The 17,771-nt window shown below is 45.3% G+C and overlaps 2 protein-coding genes across 4 annotated transcripts in view; both read left to right on the top strand.

The window, feature by feature from the left end:
• LOC103261391 (chromosome-associated kinesin KIF4A-like) overlaps positions 1-10,191 on the top strand; it is a gene marked incomplete at its 5' end in the record, with an annotated part of 30,129 nt that extends 19,938 nt beyond the window's left edge. Inside the window, 3 exons of the mRNA XM_008059026.2 lie at positions 6,727-6,843; positions 8,453-8,575; positions 9,378-10,191. Of these exons, the coding sequence (XP_008057217.1) occupies positions 6,727-6,843; positions 8,453-8,575; positions 9,378-9,581 (444 nt within the window). The remainder of the gene's footprint in view (positions 1-6,726; positions 6,844-8,452; positions 8,576-9,377) is intronic.
• A 1,772-nt stretch (positions 10,192-11,963) lies between these two features.
• GDPD2 (glycerophosphodiester phosphodiesterase domain containing 2) overlaps positions 11,964-17,771 on the top strand; it is an 11,785-nt gene continuing 5,977 nt past the window's right edge. Inside the window, exons 1-10 of one of the 3 annotated variants that reach the window (XM_008059022.1) lie at positions 11,964-12,305; positions 13,886-13,999; positions 14,265-14,368; positions 14,683-14,776; positions 14,977-15,036; positions 15,286-15,384; positions 15,558-15,651; positions 15,804-15,949; positions 16,064-16,146; positions 16,260-16,410. In XM_008059022.1, coding sequence (XP_008057213.1) covers positions 13,895-13,999; positions 14,265-14,368; positions 14,683-14,776; positions 14,977-15,036; positions 15,286-15,384; positions 15,558-15,651; positions 15,804-15,949; positions 16,064-16,146; positions 16,260-16,410 — 936 coding nt within the window. In that variant the 5' untranslated portion in view covers positions 11,964-12,305; positions 13,886-13,894. The remainder of the gene's footprint in view (positions 12,306-13,885; positions 14,000-14,264; positions 14,369-14,682; positions 14,777-14,976; positions 15,037-15,285; positions 15,385-15,557; positions 15,652-15,803; positions 15,950-16,063; positions 16,147-16,259; positions 16,411-17,771) is intronic. The other 2 variants (XM_008059023.1, XM_008059025.1) reach the window with 2 other exon arrangements.

Raw genomic sequence — 17,771 nt, 5'->3', positions numbered from 1 at the left:
TCAGCCTTCCAAGTAGCTGGAACTATAGGCGCACGCTACCACGCCCGGCTAGTTTTTGATCTATTGTAGAGATGCGGTCTCTCCAAGTTGTCTAGGCGGGTCTCGAACCCACGGGGTCAGGCAATCCACTCACCTCAGCCTCCCAAAGCGCGGAATTACCGCTCCGGGCCACCGCACTCCAGTCTGGGCAACAGAGTGAGACTCCAACTCAAAAAAAAAAAAAAAAAGACAAAAAGGGAAATACAGTCTTGGGAACAACTGTGAGACATTTCTGGCATAATGAATAGCATATTGCAAAAACTTGAAGATGGTAGAGGAACAGACACTTAGAGAAAATGGGGCAGAACATGTCTGTCTTTCATTCATTTACCCAACAAACATTTATGGATGTTCCACTGTGATTGAAATGGAGAGCATGAGCTGAAAGTAGATTGAAAGGTCAGTTAAGTAATAGAAAGCAGAGTTGAGAAGTACACACGGAAAAATGGTAGAGGGCCTAAAACCTCTGGAAAGGAATTTCCAGATATGAAGCAAATATGGGTCCTCAAGGAAAGATTTTTGGTGTTTTGTTTGTTTTTTGAGACAGGGTCTCACTCTGTTGCCCAGGCTGGGGTACAGTAGCGTGATCCCAGCTCACTGCAGCCACGACTTCCGGGGCTCAAGTGATCCTCCCATCTCAGTCTCCCGAGTAGCTGGGACTATAGGCATCAGCCACCACACCTGGCTAATTTTTGTATTTTTTGTAGAGATAAAGTCTCACTCTGTTGCCCAAGCTGGGCTTGAATTCCTGGGCTCAAATAATTCTCCTGCCTTGGCCTCCCAAAGTACTGAGATTACAGGCATGAGCCGAGCCCAAGGAAAGCTTAGTATATTTATTATAGCATTTTTGCTCTAAGCTTACAAGGGCAATATAGAAGTATAGCAAATATTGCAAGTAAATAATATTTGCTATTAATGATAAATCCTATTTCTAAAACAATGAAAGGTGATTCTTTCTATAATTTGGAAATTGATATAACAGCTTTAAGGGAGCAAGTTGGCATAAAATCTAGCTTCTCCCTTTTAGCAACCTCAAAATATATGGGTGCTGTGACTGCTCTTTGATCAGACTGCTTGTAGATACATTATCTACAGACCTTGACATTTTGCATGAAGGCCATCTTTATTGCTTTAACTCAGCTAAAGCTGGCTGATATTATCACTGGCTTACTGAAAAGGAGACTGAAGCAGGCACTGAAATGATGACTTGTCCAGTTAATGGCTTCCTCGCTCAGCCACGTTTCTTATATGTACTAAAGAGTTGCTGGAGGGTAGGTCATGTGTTATAGTAGAAAAAATAATCACGTAGAAGCCAGATAGATATGGGTTCTAGTCTTAAGTTTGCCACTGGTTTATTGGATGACTTTGCACATGTCACTTAATCTCCCTGGGCCTCAGATTTTTTATCTATGCAATGAAGAGACTAGATTTAGAATACATGATGTATAAGGCCCCTTCCAGGGCTAATATCCTGAGTCAAAGGTATAAATGGGTTTTATTTTTATTTATTTATTTTTTTGAGTTGGAGTCTCACTCTGTCACCCAGACTGGAGTGCAGTGGCCACTCCCAGCCACCGCAGCCTCGACCTGCTGGGCTCAGGCGATCCTTTGCCTCAGCCTTCCAAGTAGCTGGAACTACAGGTGTGCGCTACCACGCCTGACTGATTTTTTTATTTAGTGTAGATTAGGTCTTGTCAAGTTGCCCAGGCGGATCTCAAACCCGCGGGCTCAGGCAATCCACTCACCTCAGCCTCCCAAAGTGCTTGGATTACAGGCTGAACCACTGAACCCGGCCTAAATGGGTTTTAATAATATTACCTTCATATGGTATCTGAGAAATTAGAAGGAATAAATGCAAAAGCGCTTTGTGAAGGATAAAATATTCATGCAGGAATTATTAAAAGCACTGTAAACATTTTGCAAATATTCTCATTTATCACCTTTGGCAGAAAAAAGGGAGCAGATTTTTTTCTCTGTCTTAGTGATGAAAGAACTCAGATGAAATGACTTGTCCAAGATTATGCCAAGTATTAAATATAGGACTAGAGCCCAAGTCCCCTAATTCCTAGCCTGGTATTTTTTGTGTGTATGTGGCAGCATCACTTACCAATCCTGGTGATTTTTATGTTAAAAATCTTATCCTTCTGAGATACAAAATACAGTATAGCACTGAACCCAGTGCTAGAAGAATTATAGACCCCAAAGCAGTAGTTCTCAACCCTAACTGCACATTGTGATCCCCAAGGGAGCTTTTAAACATGAAGCCTGGAGCTGCACTCCTAGATATTCTGATTAATTGATCAGAGGCAGGACCTAGTCTTTTTGAAAAGTTCCCCAGAGATTTCTTATGTGCAACTACAATTGAGAACCACTGGCTTAAGGGAACCCCAGAGGTCTTTCAGCTCTACTTTCTACTCTGGTTTTGTTTTTTTGTTGTTGTTTTGTTTTGTTTTCCTTAGGCAATTACAAGGAGAAATACTTTCCACTCTGTATAAAGTATCTCTCTATTCTTACCTATGGTGCTAGGATATGGTGATGGGTTGCCAGCAGTTGTAATATACATACAACCCCCACATATGTATTTGAGGTTATGTCTGTGCTAAAGTCACACTTCTCCCTTTCTAACATTCTGATCTTCCTGGCATGAGAGAGAATAGGATGAAATCGTATCTCGTGCACATAGCATTCATGTGACTACATCTGTCATGTGTCATGACTTCTATAATACCACTACCAGGTGTTCATCTAACCTTGAAGACTTGAAGAAGGGGGAAGCTCACAGTCTCACAGGGTAGTTCATTGTATTCTACTAATTGTTAGAAAGTTGTTCCTGGTTTAACTGAAATGTGTTGTCCTATAAATCATCCCAGGGTCTTGCTATGTAAGAATCTAATCATTCTTTATGACAGTGCTTCAGATACCTCTTTCTCCTTATCACTTTGGATAAAATAGAGAAACATGGACAGAATAACAGCATTTTTTTTTTTTTTTGAGTTGGAGTCTCACTCTGTCGCCCAGACTGGAGTGCAGTGGCACGCTCCCGGCCACCGCAGCCTCGACCTGCTGGGCTCTGGTGATCCTTCCGCCTCAGCCTTCCAAGTAGCTGGAACTACAGACACACGCTCCCACACCCGGCTAATTTTTTTGATTTATTGTAGAGATGAGGTCTCGCCAAGTTGCCCAGGTGGGACTCAAACCCACGGACTCAGGCAATCCACTCACCTCAGCCTCCCAAAGCACGGGATTACAGGCTGAGCCACCGAGCCCGGCAGTAACAGCATTTTTGAAGCATTTAGTTGAATTTGTAAATAGCCAAAGGACCATACCCAGGCTATAGCAATCAATGGATCAGTGTCATCCTGGTGAGGTGTCTCTAGGACATGTCATGCCTTTCTGGAAGGCAATTTGAAAATATGTATCAATAGCCTTTAAAATGTTTCTATCCTTTGACCCAGTAATTATACACATAGGAATTTATACTATGGAAATGGTTATTGGTATGTAAATAGATTTATTCATTCAACAAATCTTATCAGAGTGCCTGTATGCCAAGCACTGTTTCTAGGTGCTAAGAATGAAATAAACAAGACAGGTGAGACCTTTGTCCTAATGAAACTGACTTTCTTATGGGGAAAAGACACCGTAACCAGAAAAGCAAATAAAATAATTTTAGATGGTGATAAAAAAAAGAAAAGAAAATATAGTGAAATCATAGAGAATGATGGGTTAGAAAAAGAGCACTTTAGAAGAGTGCTTGGGAGAGGCCTCTCTGAGCAGGAGATATCTAAGCTGAGATCTGGACAAAGTCAAGAGCAAGTCAGGAAAGAATCAGACGAAGAACATTTCAGGAAAGAGGAATAGCAAATGCAAAGACCTCAGTGCAAAAATGAGTTTAGTAACTCAAGGAACAGCTGAAAAGGCCAGTGTGGTTAGAGCGTACTGAGCAGTGGGAGAGTCAGGGGCCAGAAATGGAGGGCCTTGTCAGTCTTGGTATGGTTTAGATTAGATTTATAAACAAGAATACTTACTGCAACATGATTTATAATAGTGCAAAATTTCTTACAAAAAAAGCTTAGTGTTTAACACTGGGAACTGGTTAAATAAATCAACATTATCCACATGATGAAATACTATACACAATCGTAAAAAATCAATTTTTGGTTTTTAAATTTTATAAAATGCTATATCTTTTTCTGATTATGAGAATAATATATTATGGTTGCCTTTACCTTTACAACTATAGATCAGAGGTGATGATTCTCATATGAAAAATACTTAAGGGCTTGAATTTGACTGTAAACTCAGTATGAATCCACAAAGATGTGACAGGAAGGGGAAAAAAAGCAACTGATTTTAGGGCTCATAACAGAACTATTAGGTCCATAACTAGAGAGGTGTTTGTCACAATCCACTTTCACAGTGGTCACACCACATTTAGAAAGTTATGCTCATTTCTGGGTCTCACAATTAAAGATAAATTTTGACAAATTGGTGTACAGTCAAGGTGGTGGCAATACTTGGGAACCATATCATGTGGTTAATCATTGAGAGAACTAGGTATATTTAGCTTTGAGAGGATTTGAACAAAAGGAGACTAGGAAGTAAAACTTATGCTCAGGGTTTGAACAACTGTTCTATAAAAATGGGGTTAGCCGGGTACACTAGCTCAAGCCTGGAATCCCAACACTTTGGGAGATGGAGGCAGGAGAATTGCCTGAGCTCAGGAGTTCGAGACCAGCCTGAGCAACATGGTAAGATGTCATCTCTACAATAAATAAATAAAAAAATTAGCTGGACATCGTGGCACATGCCTGTGGTTCCAGCTACTTGGAAGGCTGAGGTGGAAGGATCACCTGAGCCCAACAGGTCAAGGCTGCAATATCTGTGAGCATGCCACTGCACTCCAGCCTGGGCGACAGAGTGAGACTCTGACTCAAAAAAAAAAAAGTAGGGTTAAACTGATTCAGTTATATCTGCATTTTACTTTACTTATGTCATTCCAGGTGGAAGAATTGGGTCCTGTGGTTAGAAGTTATATAGAAACTATTATCAGGCCAGGTGCAGTGGCTCATACTTATAATCCCAGCACTTTGGAAGGTCTAGGTGAGAGGATTGCCTGAGCTCATGGGTTCACGACCAGTCTGGGCAACTTGGCAAGACCTCATCTCTATAGTAAATCAAAAAATTAGCTGGATGTGTTGGCACATGCCTGTAATTCCAGCTACTAGGAAGGCTGAGGTGGAAGGATCACCTGAGCCCAGCAGGTTGAGACTGTGGTGGCCATGAGCATGCCACTGCACTACAGCCTGGGCAACAGAGTGAGACTCCAACTCAAAAAAAAAATGCCATTTATATAAAGTTTAGAAACATATAAGACAATTACTTTTTTTAAAAAACAAAATCTTGTGGCAAAAGACATGCATAGGAATAATAGATAATTCAGGAGACTGTTTATCCCTGGAAAGGGGGAGGAAAATGGTATCAGGAAAGAGTACACAGGAGACTTCTCAGTTATATTTGCATTTTACTTATTAAGTAGTAGGTAGTGGGGACATGAGTGGGTTTTTCAGTTATTATTGTCTATGCTTTTGTATGCATGAAAAAATATGGTGTCCTAAAATAGGATGCATTATTTCAAATGGGGTCCAACTAATCTAGGGTATAGTGAAATAATTGTTCCCCATGTTTTCTGAATTCCAAATTTCTGCCTGTCTCCATTTGATTTTGGATAGCTGTGTCTCATGGAGCCTGCTGATACCCGATATCCCTAGATCCTTTTTGCACAAACTACTTTTAAGCCATATCACCCCCCATATTGCATTTATATAGCTGATTTGGGGGGAACCTAAATGCCAAACTTGCATTTACCCCTGTTGTCTCATTTATTTCTATGTTCAGCCCAGAAGTCCAGCCTGTCAAGATATTTTTGAATTGTGATTCTGTTATCTTAGATAATAATCGTCCTTCCAGCTCTGTCATTGTTAAAGCTGATAAATATCCCTACTTTATAGACTGGTTCTGAGATTCAAATGAGATTTCATATTTATACATAAGAAAGTACTCTTAAAACTATAAAATGCTATCAAATGTAATTGCAATTTATTTCATATTATCACTGGTTTATTCACATGTGGTGAGGACAAAGCCGAGGCTGACACATATAGAAATGTAAGTTGGATGAAAGTATAGTTAGATGGGTCTAAAGATATTGAGCAACTATACTCAGTCCTTAAATGTACTTAACTATACTACTATATTTTCTTCATTTTGCTCATTAAAATTGTCAGAAGAGTCTTTTTGTCAGTTTTTGTGCATTATTATGATATCCCTCTGATCCGTCCTTTAAATATACAATTCAAAAAGAAAATGAAGCCAGGTGCAGTGGCTCATGCCTATAATCCCAGCACTTTGGAAGGCCAAGGTGGGAGGATAGCTTGAGGTCAGGAGTTCAAGACTAACCTGGGCAACACAACAAGACCCTGTCTCTATTTATAAAAAAAAAAAAAAGAAAATGTATTTGGTAAGATGTCTTCTTAGTAAACCTATAGAGGTTCTTGGTGATTATGGTTTCACTAAAGAAGAGAAGTGCTGATGGTACTTTCCATTTTTTTCTAGAAAAGCTTGCAAATGAAGAGAAGGCACTGTAACCCTTTCAGTAATGTGCCTTTCTGCAAACCTGTTTTACAGTGCTCCTGCAAAGGCTGGTGTGGGAACAAGCAGTGTGGGTGCAGAAAGCAAAAGTCAGACTGTGGCCTGGACTGTAGCTGTGACCCCACAAAGTGTCGGAACCGCCAGCAAGGCAAGGTAGGATTGGCACTATTTCCTCTCACCATCCCTTCAGAGTTCCTGCTGTTTTCCACCTTTTTTTTCTGGCTTCCATCCTGAAACCTGGAGTCTCCTGTACAGCTCTGCCTGCCCTTCTCCTTCCCTCTGAACCCAGAAAAAGAGACATTTCACTTCTCAATCCTTTCCTGCTAGCCTGTCCACACACCTCTTTCAGAAACCACATCCCTTCCCAGGAGATTACCAGGTATACAGCTCCCCACTTCCAGGCGTGGGCTGTGAAGCCTTGGCTGTGAAGTTTCTGTAGTTTCTGAAGCAGAACAAGGAGCAAGAAAAGCAGACATTTATAAGCATATAAACATGCAGGATCAAACTAGCCCAAAGCTTAGCTGGAACTGTAAGAGGGTGGCCAGCTTCCAGGAAAGAAGTTAATCCTACTGACATCTTGAGATATTAGTGACTTAGACCCTTTCCGTGAGAACCAACTTATAGTCTATGGCTCTAGAAAAAGACCCACAGGAACCAGGCCTTTCTAATAGTCATTGTTGTGAACCAAGTTAACATAGCTATCCTCATAATATTGCTCCCAGGAACAGCAAACTCAGGGGAACAAAATGTGCCTTGAGAAGAGCAGCACCAAGCAGGTCAGAACCCATACTTACCTTACACCTACCTGTGCCTGTGGCAAAAAGTGCATTACTACAGCTTTCTATGTGGTATATAATAATTCTAGCAAGCACGGTCTAATGATCATTGATTGTTCATTTCTTGAACACCTACATGTGAACAGTTTTGCCCTTTGTCTTCTATTAGAAAAAGACTTCTAAGATAAGTAGACATCAGAGGACTTAAGTGGCAAGCTAGAGGTCAGGCTACGTATCGTAAAAGTAGCAGGAACCTTAAGGATCCTCTGTTCCTGTGGTTTTTCAATTTGGGTTCTAGAGTTACATAGTAGCTCCATGAAGGTGCTTGAGGCAGAGGGGTATGGTCTGAAGTGGTTCAATTCCACTTCAACCAAAGCAACATATTTTTTACTTGTTTACATATTGGGCTTTATCTTGGGATTTCGATTGTTAAAACCACTTATCTAGTGCAATACTTCCATTTTACAGAGAAGGAAACTAAGACCCAAAGATAAAGTTAAGCAACTCAACTGATGATAATTAAGATTAGACTTCAGGCTTCCTGACTGTTAATCTAGCTGTTTCCATGACAATGGGCTATACTTCTTATCCAAGCTCTACCACAGATTCATCTTGTTACCAAAAAACTTCTCTCTCTTAGACTCAGTTTCCTTACCTGAAGGTAGAACTGATATAGACAACATCCAGTAGGGATTGCAGACGGGGGAGTTTAATCAAAGAAATGACGGAGGTTTGGCCTTGTTTTAAACCCTATGCTCTATCCTACCTAGTCCTTTGCCTTAGAGGCTGCCTCTAAGCATTGCTCCATTCATTGAAAGACAGAGCACATCAAACACTATGACCTCCCCAAGCAGGGCCTCCCTAAGACTTGCTTAGACTGATTAATGAGGTATTCAGAGCTGTTACCTCACTGATTGAAGAGAAGCAGGCTGATTTTGTAACCCTGGTAGCCGAATTTATATTATGTTTGTCTGCTTGACTTTCAGGATAGCTTGGGCACTGTTGAACGGACCCAGGATTCTGAAGGTTCCTTCAAACTAGAGGATCCCACAGAGGTGACCCCAGGCTTGAGTTTTTTCAACCCTGTCTGTGCCACTCCCAATAGCAAGGTAGGTGAGCTAAAAGGCCAGCATTGGAAAACTGTATTAGCATCTGTCTCTGTATTAGCTATGGCAGAGACCAGTGGAAACAAAACAGGTGGTGTAAAGGTATATAAAGCTGACTAGGAACTGGGAATCAGGCAGACTAGGGTCTATTGTTTTTCCATATTTTAGGAGATGCCTCATACTATTTGGAATATTATGCGGGGGACAAAAAAGAAAGAACTGTTTTTTTGGAGAGTGGGTCTCTTGTAGTACAGGCTTCCCCTGCTAGTGTTCAACCCACTGGCATCAGTGTATCAGCTAGCGTTGTCGTGAGAGGCTGCATTTGGCTTCAGTGAATTATTTTTGGAGAGTCTTTCAACACATCTGTCCATTTCATGATGAGTGATGTACATAAACAACCTGACCACACAAGCAAAACTGGCATGACCCCCATGTCCCACCTTCCCTATTCACTCTTTCCCTGAGCAACTTTTGTTTGTTTCCCTGGATGAAGAAAGTCCTCAAAGGAAAATGTGTCACCAATGTAGAAGAGGTAAAGCAAAAAATAGCAGAAGCACTAAAAGGCATCAAAATTGACTAATTCAAAAACTGTTTTGAGCAGTAGATAAAGCATCTCAATAGGTATATTGCATCAAACAGAGAGTACTGAAGTTTAAACATGTAAGAATAAATACACAATTTTTTATAAATAAATTTCAGGGTTTTTTGGGTCTCCCCTTATATGCCTAGCATCTGTGGTGGCTTTGATGGGCTGAGCTTCTAAACCTTTCCAAAGTATATTTATACCTGTCTCTGTCCTTCCTAGCTCCTGAAAGAGATGTGTGATGTAGAACAAATTCTGTTAAAGAAGATTGCTCCAGCTCCTTCCTCCTTTGACCTCTCAGAGTTGAAACATGTAGCAGCAGAATCCCAAGAAAATAAGGCTCCAGGAAAGAAAAGGAAACGAGCTCTGGCCAGTAATACCAGCTTCTTCTCTGGCTGCTCTCCTATCGAAGAAGAGGCCCGCTGAAGTTGGAGTCATCATCTCCACCTCAAGTCTGGCTTGGGAGATGCTTTCAGGAGTTTTTTAATGACTCCTCTGAATTTCAGGTTTCTTGCTGTTGCAAAAAAGGAACAGAATGTTACTGAAAGGAAAGTAACATTTGTTGGATGTTGGCCCTCATTCTCCAGCCCCAGACTACTACTCTATCTTCTCCAGAAGGGTGCTAAGCTACCTAATGAAGAGAGAACCAACTGATTTTCCTACTGACTCATCAAGAACTAGTCCCCAGTACAATCTAGCTCTTTATTTGTGAGCAGTTATGGCTGTTTCCTTATGGGGATGAGACCAAGACTTTCTTATCTCTAGGTTGTTTCTGCTTAATGAAGGAGCCTGGCCTAGGATGGAGGCCTGGCTCCCATCTTTCACCCCACCTCAGGAGTGGGGTTGGAATCTTTCCTGCCCTGCCCCTCTCTGGATCTTAAGTGTTTTAATAATACCCTCAATTTTCTGCCATGTTGCTGAAGTAAATGAATTATTTTTAAATGTTAAAGTAAGTAAATAAACCTTAGCCCAACTACTGTTCAGGAAGTTCCTTCTGTGCTAGAGGAAGAAATAAAATTTCAACCTGTGTTCCTCAGCCCCTGGGAAAGCAATTAAGGAAGTTCCTTACAAGTGCATGAACCTCCCAGCCTTCTTGTACTTGCCCTCTTTCCCAGAAGATAGTATGGAGCATGATGTTATATCTTTATGTTTCTTTGTTACCCTAGGAAATTGGAATAATGCTAGCATGGCCAGTGACCTTACCTCCACTGTAGAAACTGCCTGAACTCCAGATCTAGGAGGAAGAAACCACATTTACTAACCATCTCCATGTTCCTGCTATAATTTTATCTCTGCTCCCTAGAAAAAAAGCTCAGGGTAGATAGATGTTCTTATTTGCAGATGAGAAAACTGGAGTACAAAGAAATAACTTATCTAGAGTCACAAAGTTAGTGAGTAATAGAGATAGCACTTGAACCCAGATCTAACATCCAAGCTTCTGTGTGATTCTCTAGTGTGCCCGCAGCAGCTGTTACTGGTGCCCTGCAGCCTGATCTCTTGGTGTAGGAGGGGCGTGAGAACATACTGCTATCTGATCCCAGGACAGAATAGCACTGGCTTCTTACTTTCTCCTTTGGAAGGGGAGAAAAGGAGGAGAGGCTTACTCCTTAATATGCATCAGAGTTCTCCATCCCTGCTTAAGCTAAAAGGAGGCCAGCTCTGGAATGCCATGCACAGTCTGCTGACTGGACTTGTAGCCCTCTGAGGAGTTCATAAGCCCTGGGCTTCATATCCATGCATTCTGAATCCAAAAAGCTTGTCCAAAAAGCTTTTCTTGTCCAAAAAGCTTTCAAACCATCTCCAAGGATTCAAAAGCTAAGACTCTTCTAGAATCCACCAGAGCTCAAGCAAAATAAATTGAACAACAATCTGCCTAGAATGAAGCCTGCAGAGGACTAGGTGACCCACTGGCCCTCCCTGGCCTCCTGCCAGCAAGCAGCCCTGCTTCTCTTTGCATTTTAATGCTGAGAGAGCAAGGGAGCCTCTGCCATTGCCACTAGAGCCTCTGGATACAATGGGAAGGCTGAGAGGGAGGAGGGCCAGCTCTTGGCATAAGAGAGCCAGTCTTCCTTCTCATTGTTTGAAAACCAGTGCGTGTAGGGGGCGGGCTAAGTGGGTTTATCCCCAGAGACAACATCCTTTCTCACCAACACTACACTAGTCCCCAGGCCTCAAGTCACTGCATCTGCCAAAATGTAGAAGGGGAAGGTCAGTCAGTGCTTTAGCACTAAGCAGACTCTACAACTTGCTAGCCAGCCCGCTCCTGTTGATGCTATAGTAACAGCATCTTTTGTGTGTATTCATCTTCCAAAAAGCCTATGGCCTTAACATACTATACACTTCTCAAAGGATTCTTGGAAAGAGACTTAGATACTTTGAGGACACGGCAGCAGGAATGGCGCAAGTCTCAGCAAGTCCTGAATGAGCACCTCCTGTCTGGAGGAAGGGGAGGGCTATCACTGAGGGTCCATGAGACCCATGGGGATCCCTGGTTCAGAAACAGGACAATCTGCTGTTCAGAGTTCAGGAAGTAGCTTGCAGCTTCTTATAGATGTACCTTGCAGATGTAGAAGTAGGAGCCCAAGAGGGAAAAGAGTCTAATAAATCAAAACTACTCCCAGGGAGCTTGAGGCTAGATGTTAGACATCCTCACACACACACACACACACACACACACACACACACTCCTTTGCAGGGGACTGACTGGGCCCCTTCTCCTCACTGCCAAGTTTCAGAGTTTGTGTGGTCACCTCCCCCCAGCTTCCCGCCTGCCTATGCCCTCAGCCCTCGCCTCCCTGAGCCAGGACAAAAGCCCAGTAGTGACTAGGAGGGGAACAGGAGGAGGGACAGAGGGATGGGGAAGGCTTCACAAAGGAATTCCTCACCCCAAGCCCCCGCCAGCGAGTAAAGAAGCAGATTTGCTCTCCCTCCCTCTTGCTCCCTCCCATCTTCCCACCCCCTGGGCCCAGGCCCTAGAGCAGCTGCAGGATTTCAGAGAGGACCCACATAGCCTCCTGTAGGTGGCAACAGTGCCACCTGTTTGACCGGTGGCTGAGGGAAGGACTGGTGAAGGGAGGAGGCAGACAACTCGAAGAGGAGCTGGGAAGCAGTGCAGAACAGAGAGCAGAGCAGAGCTGCCGCTGAGAAAAGGTGTGAGGGCCTGGGAAGACTGGGGGGGCTACAGGTGGGAACTTTGGGGTGGAGACCACTCAGCAGGGATTGGACCCAGGAACTGAGCAGTACCCCTGTCAGCTCCACTGTTGGGGGTTTTCAGGCTGCTCAGATCCTGATACTGTCCTACAGACAACTGAAGGGAGGTGGGACTCTGGAGGCAGTGTCTGAAGGGAGGCAAGAGGTTTGGACTAGAGCTCAGGGCAGGACTGAACCCAGCCCTGTGATGGGTAGAGGCAGGCGTCTCCCTTTGAGTTGGTTTTTTCCTGGGGAAGAGAGAAGTTTCAGCTCCTCACTCTTCTACCCCCAAGCTAACCCTACTCCTAGCCCCCCCACCCTCATCCTCCAGCAGCATAGAGTAGAAGGCAGTTCAGGAACAACCATACCCTTCCTTCTTGCAGGGGCCCAGCCACTGTGCACCCCCCCTACAAGTCCATAGCCTCAGGGGAGCTCTGATGACAAGGAGCCCTATCCCTTAGACCATACACACACTTTGGATATATCCAGAGGCTCCTTTATATACTCAAAGTCTCCTAAAAACTCCTTGTACTGATAGCCACTAGTGCAAACGCACGTACAGATGATGACACAAATCACACCCCACCCCAGTTTGAGGATCAGCTTGGTCTCAGCTAGACCCGGAAGCACAAGGTACAGAGATCCTTTGACCCAAGACAACTACCCCCCCACACCACACAGACACACACACACACCTTTGCCCTGTATTTGTTGTGCTTTCACCAGAGCTAACTCAGAGGGTGGGGCCCTTGAAGGGAGGAAGGTGGGTCTCAGTTTCTTGTTGGGGTGGGGGGATGACTAGACAGGAAAAGACGGGTGGAAGAAATTGGACTTTTTTTCAAGGCATGTGAGGGTAGGAAAAGGTTTCCTTTAGAAAGCCAGGAATGACCCAAACAACCTGTTCCCCTCAAGTCTTCCTCTTTCAGGCAATGCCCCCTACCCGCCCCCGCTCCCCCAGGTGGACACAAAATCTTTCAGTCAAGGCTTTGTGACTTGTGCAATCTCTGTATCCATAGCAACTGGCCAACTAGCTGGGCCTTCCTTAGCCCCAGGTCAGAACTGGAACCTATGCTTCAGGTTATTCCTGCTTCCTGGGATAGAAGGCAACTCAACCTGGGACTGCCTCAACTTGCTGAAACTGCTCCACCCTGGGCAGTTTCTCCTAAATTCTTACTACCACCCTCCCTCCCCCAGGCAAGCACTCCATCCCTAGAACTAGGTGCTGTGTTAAATGGGGAGAAGCTGGAGAGAGTGGGTATGCAACCTGCCTGCAAAGAGGCTATAGACCTCCTGGGTGTTCGACTGAATTTCCAGGTGTCAAGATTAAAGGGAAAGAAAGACCCCGGAGATTGTCTCCTTTTGCCAGGCCTGGAGCTGGTCGCCTCATCCAATTTGGCACTCTGGGCATACCCCATGACCTCCGTTGCTAAGCAGCAGCACAGGCGTCTGACCCTTCCCCAGGCTCCTCGGTTGCACTGGGAGGGAGGCTGGGATCTGTCCTCTGCCCGGCTCCCTGATGGCCAAGTGTCCCTTCCTCCCAGGCCTTCACCATGGCCGAGTCCCCCGGCTGCTGCTCCATCTGGGCCCGCTGCCTCCACTGCCTGTATAGCTGCCACTGGAGGAAATACCCCAAAGAGAGGATGCAAACCAGCAAGGTAGAGTAGGGATGGAAGGGGGAGGCTGGAAGTCAGATGGCAAAGGCCCACTTGGAGGGGATAAGAGGGCCAATTGTGCTCACAGGCAGCTGGGGGGAAGGGACTTTCTCTCCCCAGGAAGAAAATCTCCCTCAAATATGGAAAGAGCTGTTCTAGAACAGAGCAGTCCAATGCATGGCAGGAAGTTCCCTTCAGCTGCCATGCACTGGGGACTCTGAGCTCAAAATAGACATCAGCTGTAAGCTTCTCTCCTGCCCCTTTGCAGTGTGACTGCATCTGGTTTGGCCTGGTCTTCCTCACCTTCCTCCTCTCCTTGGGCTGGCTGTACATCGGGCTCATCCTTCTCAATGACCTGCACAACTTCAATGAGTGTGTCATGGACCCCCTCCCACCCCTTCCTCAGTATACATGTCAACCTACTCCCTACCCTGGGACCCCTGGGTGCTCAGCTTCCATTGTCAGTCATTCCCCAGGCTTGCCTAGTCCCTCAAGTCCAGCTCTCCTGCTACCCAATCTCCTTAGAAAATCCCTCCATGAAATCTCAGTCCTTGGATTCCCTGGCCCTATGAAGGGCTTCTTCCTCACTCCCTTCTGGTCCCCCTGGATCCACCCACCCCAACTCCCCTCAGGCCACTATTGACACCCCTTCCTCCACTTGGATACCTTCCTCTCCCCTCCCACAGATTCCTATTTCGCCATTGGGGACATTGGATGGACTGGTCCCTGGCATTCCTGCTGGTCATCTCTCTACTGGCCACATATGCATCCCTGCTATTGGTGGGTCCAGGGGCAGCTGGTCTAAACCCCCACCTCAGCCCTTCCTTTCTGCTCAGCTCTATGCCTTTTTGTTCTCACTCTGGCCACTGAGGGAGGGGGCTACTTACTGGGTAGGTGGGAGGGACCAGCCTGGGACGCTTACCTCAGTGACCTTGCTCACTTCTTGGCACCTCCTACGTCCCACCACCCTCTGCCCCCAGCTCCTGGCCCTGTTTCTGCAGCTCTGTGGACAGCCTCTACATCTGCACAGTTTCCATAAGGTAGAGTGGGGATGTGTGTGAGCGGGAGAGGGGGCCACTGGGTTCAGCACTTGGCTGGATGTTTACTGATATATATTCCTGGGGTTGAGCCCAAGACTTGAAACCCAGTAAATGTTGAATGAAAGAAGGAACATGGATGTGTCAGAAGAAGGGAAGGGTCAGCTCCTGTCTCCATAGAGTGAGAGAGTAGGCCAGGTAACCATGAGCCTAGGTTGACCAAGAGGGCCCCATTCACTCCCGGTCCCCTAGGTGCTGCTGCTTCTCATTATGCTTATTGTGGCCGCTGGTCTTGTGGGACTGGACATACAATGGTGGCAGGAATGGCATAGCTTACGTCTATCACTGCAGGTGAGTGGCCAATCCCCAGTGCTTAGGTGGGAGACTTTGCCAACCCCAGAACATATCCTGCGTCTGGTCCCCCCAAACTGCGAGTAGCTCTGAACTCCAAAAGTCAGGCCCCAAGAAGAAAAGGGGGAGGGGCACTAGAAAAAAGAGCCCTTTTCACCAGCTCTTGTCCACAGGCCACAGCCCCATTCCTTCACATTGGAGCAGTTGCTGGAATCACCCTCTTGGCCTGGCCTGTGGCTGATACTTTCTACCGTATCCACCAAAAAGGTGCCAATGCCATCCCCCACACTCGCCCTTGCTGGGCACCCATGCTTCTGCCTCCTGCTGCCCCCTTGGTTTCCTGTACCTGCACTCTGCCTTCTGCCCTTGGAGCTCCCCCATTGCCCTTTCTCCAAAGCCTGTCCCCCCACTCCCCACAGGTCCCAAGATTCTGCTATTGCTCCTATTTTTTGGAGTTGCCCTGGTTATCTATCTGGCCCCCCTATGCATCTCCTCACCCTGCATCATGGAACCCAGAGACTTACCACCCAAGCCTGGGCTGGTGGGACACCGAGGGGCCCCCATGGTGAGTATTGGGCAGAGTGCTGAGAGGCCAGGGAGGTCTGCTCCTCCAGGTTGCTGTGTGGATTCCCAGGTTCCCGCCCCTCCCTGCTACCTCCTCACCAATTACCCTTCCCAGCTGGCTCCTGAGAATACCCTGATGTCCCTGCGGAAGACAGCCGAATGTGGAGCTGCTGTGTTTGAAACTGATGTGATGGTCAGGTGAGTAAAGCTGGAGCTTAGGGCATCTGAGAGGCTGAAGGACACAGTAGGAGAGCTCAAGAAATGATGACCAGTCCCAAAACTTGGCTCTCTGACATCCCTTGTGCCCTCAGCTCTGACGGAGTCCCCTTCCTTATGCATGATGAGAACCTGAGCAGGACCACGGATGTAACCTCTGTGTTCCCAGCCCGAGTCACAGCCCACAGCAGTGACTTTTCTTGGGCTGAACTGAAGAGACTCAATGCTGGGGCCTGGTTCCTAGAAGTGAGTACATATTCTGGGGTGAGGTAGCCACCTGCAGGGATACACAGAGAGGACAGAATTCATTCCATTGATAAGTATTTGCTGAGTCCTGGGCTGGGCAATAAGGACACAGTCTCTGCTCTCAAGTCACTCCCACCTATTAAAGAAGAGTCTAGGAAACAGAAAATTAGCATAGGAAACCTTAAAGCAATAAAGATATTTTTCCTGGGTAGAGAGAAGAGAGAGAGAAGTCACTGTTTGGGTGGGTGTGGGAAAGGAGCAGGAGTGGATTCACACAGGAGAGGATGTATTAAGCAGCATATGAAATGAGAGATATCTCATAAGATGTGCAAGGCAGGGAAAGGGAATTTTGGTCAGAGGGAGGAGCATGTGTAAAGCTCAGAAGTATGAGAAATTGTGTTTCCAGGGAACAAAAGGTGGCTCAATGTAACTGGGAGATACAATTCATGGGAGTGGTAGGGATCAGAAGCTTAGTGTCGAAGGACTTTGATTGCCAGACCCAGAGGTGTCCATTTCAATTCTAAAGATGGTGGAAAATAGTCAAAAGAATATTTCTTCAGTTCTTCTTTTCCTGATTACAAAAGTAATACATGTTCATTGTAAAAAAAATCAGAGAAATAACTTAGAAATTGAAGTCTGCCATAGTTCAGCCCCTCTGAAATATTCACTCTTAAAAGTTAGATTTGCAAAAACGCACACACAGTCTTCAACTTATGATGATTCTACTTAACGATTTTTTAATATTTTACAATGATTCAAGATCGATACATAGTCCATAGAAATCATACATTGGGCTGGGCGCAGTGGCTCACACCTGTAATCCCAGCACTTTGAGAGGCCAAGGTAAGAGGATTGCCTGAGCCCAGAAGTTCAAGACCAGCTTAGGCAATATGGCGAGACTTCATCTCTACAATAAGTCAGAAAATTAGACGGGGGTGGTGGCGCATGCCTATAGTCCCAGCTACTTGGGAGGCCTAGGTGGAAGGATTACCTGAGCCCAGCAGGTCAAGGCTTCAGTAGCCATGATCATGCCACTGCACTCCAGTGTGGGTGATGGAATGAGAGCCCCAAAAAGAAAAAGAATGAAAGAAAGAGAAAGAAAGAAAAAGAAACCATACTTTGAGTACCTCTTACAATCATTCTGTTTTTCACTTTCAGTACAGTATTCAAGAAATTACATGAGGTGTTCAGCACTTAATTATAAAATGGGCTTTGTGTTAGATGTGTTTCGTTTAAGGTAGGCTAGGCCAAGCTATGATGTTCAGTAGATAGGTGTATTGAATGCATTTTTGTTTTTTTTTGAGTTGGAGTCTCACTCTGTCGCCCAGACTGGAGTGCAGTGGCCGCTCCCGGCCACCGCA

The sequence above is a fragment of the Carlito syrichta genome, unplaced genomic scaffold (genome assembly GCF_000164805.1).
Source record: "Carlito syrichta isolate Samal-C Ts95f unplaced genomic scaffold, Tarsius_syrichta-2.0.1 Scaffold303676, whole genome shotgun sequence".
Lineage (NCBI taxonomy): Eukaryota > Metazoa > Chordata > Mammalia > Primates > Tarsiidae > Carlito > Carlito syrichta.
The sequence above is the reverse complement of the archived record's forward strand: the minus strand, read 5'-3'. Positions and strand labels throughout refer to the sequence as shown.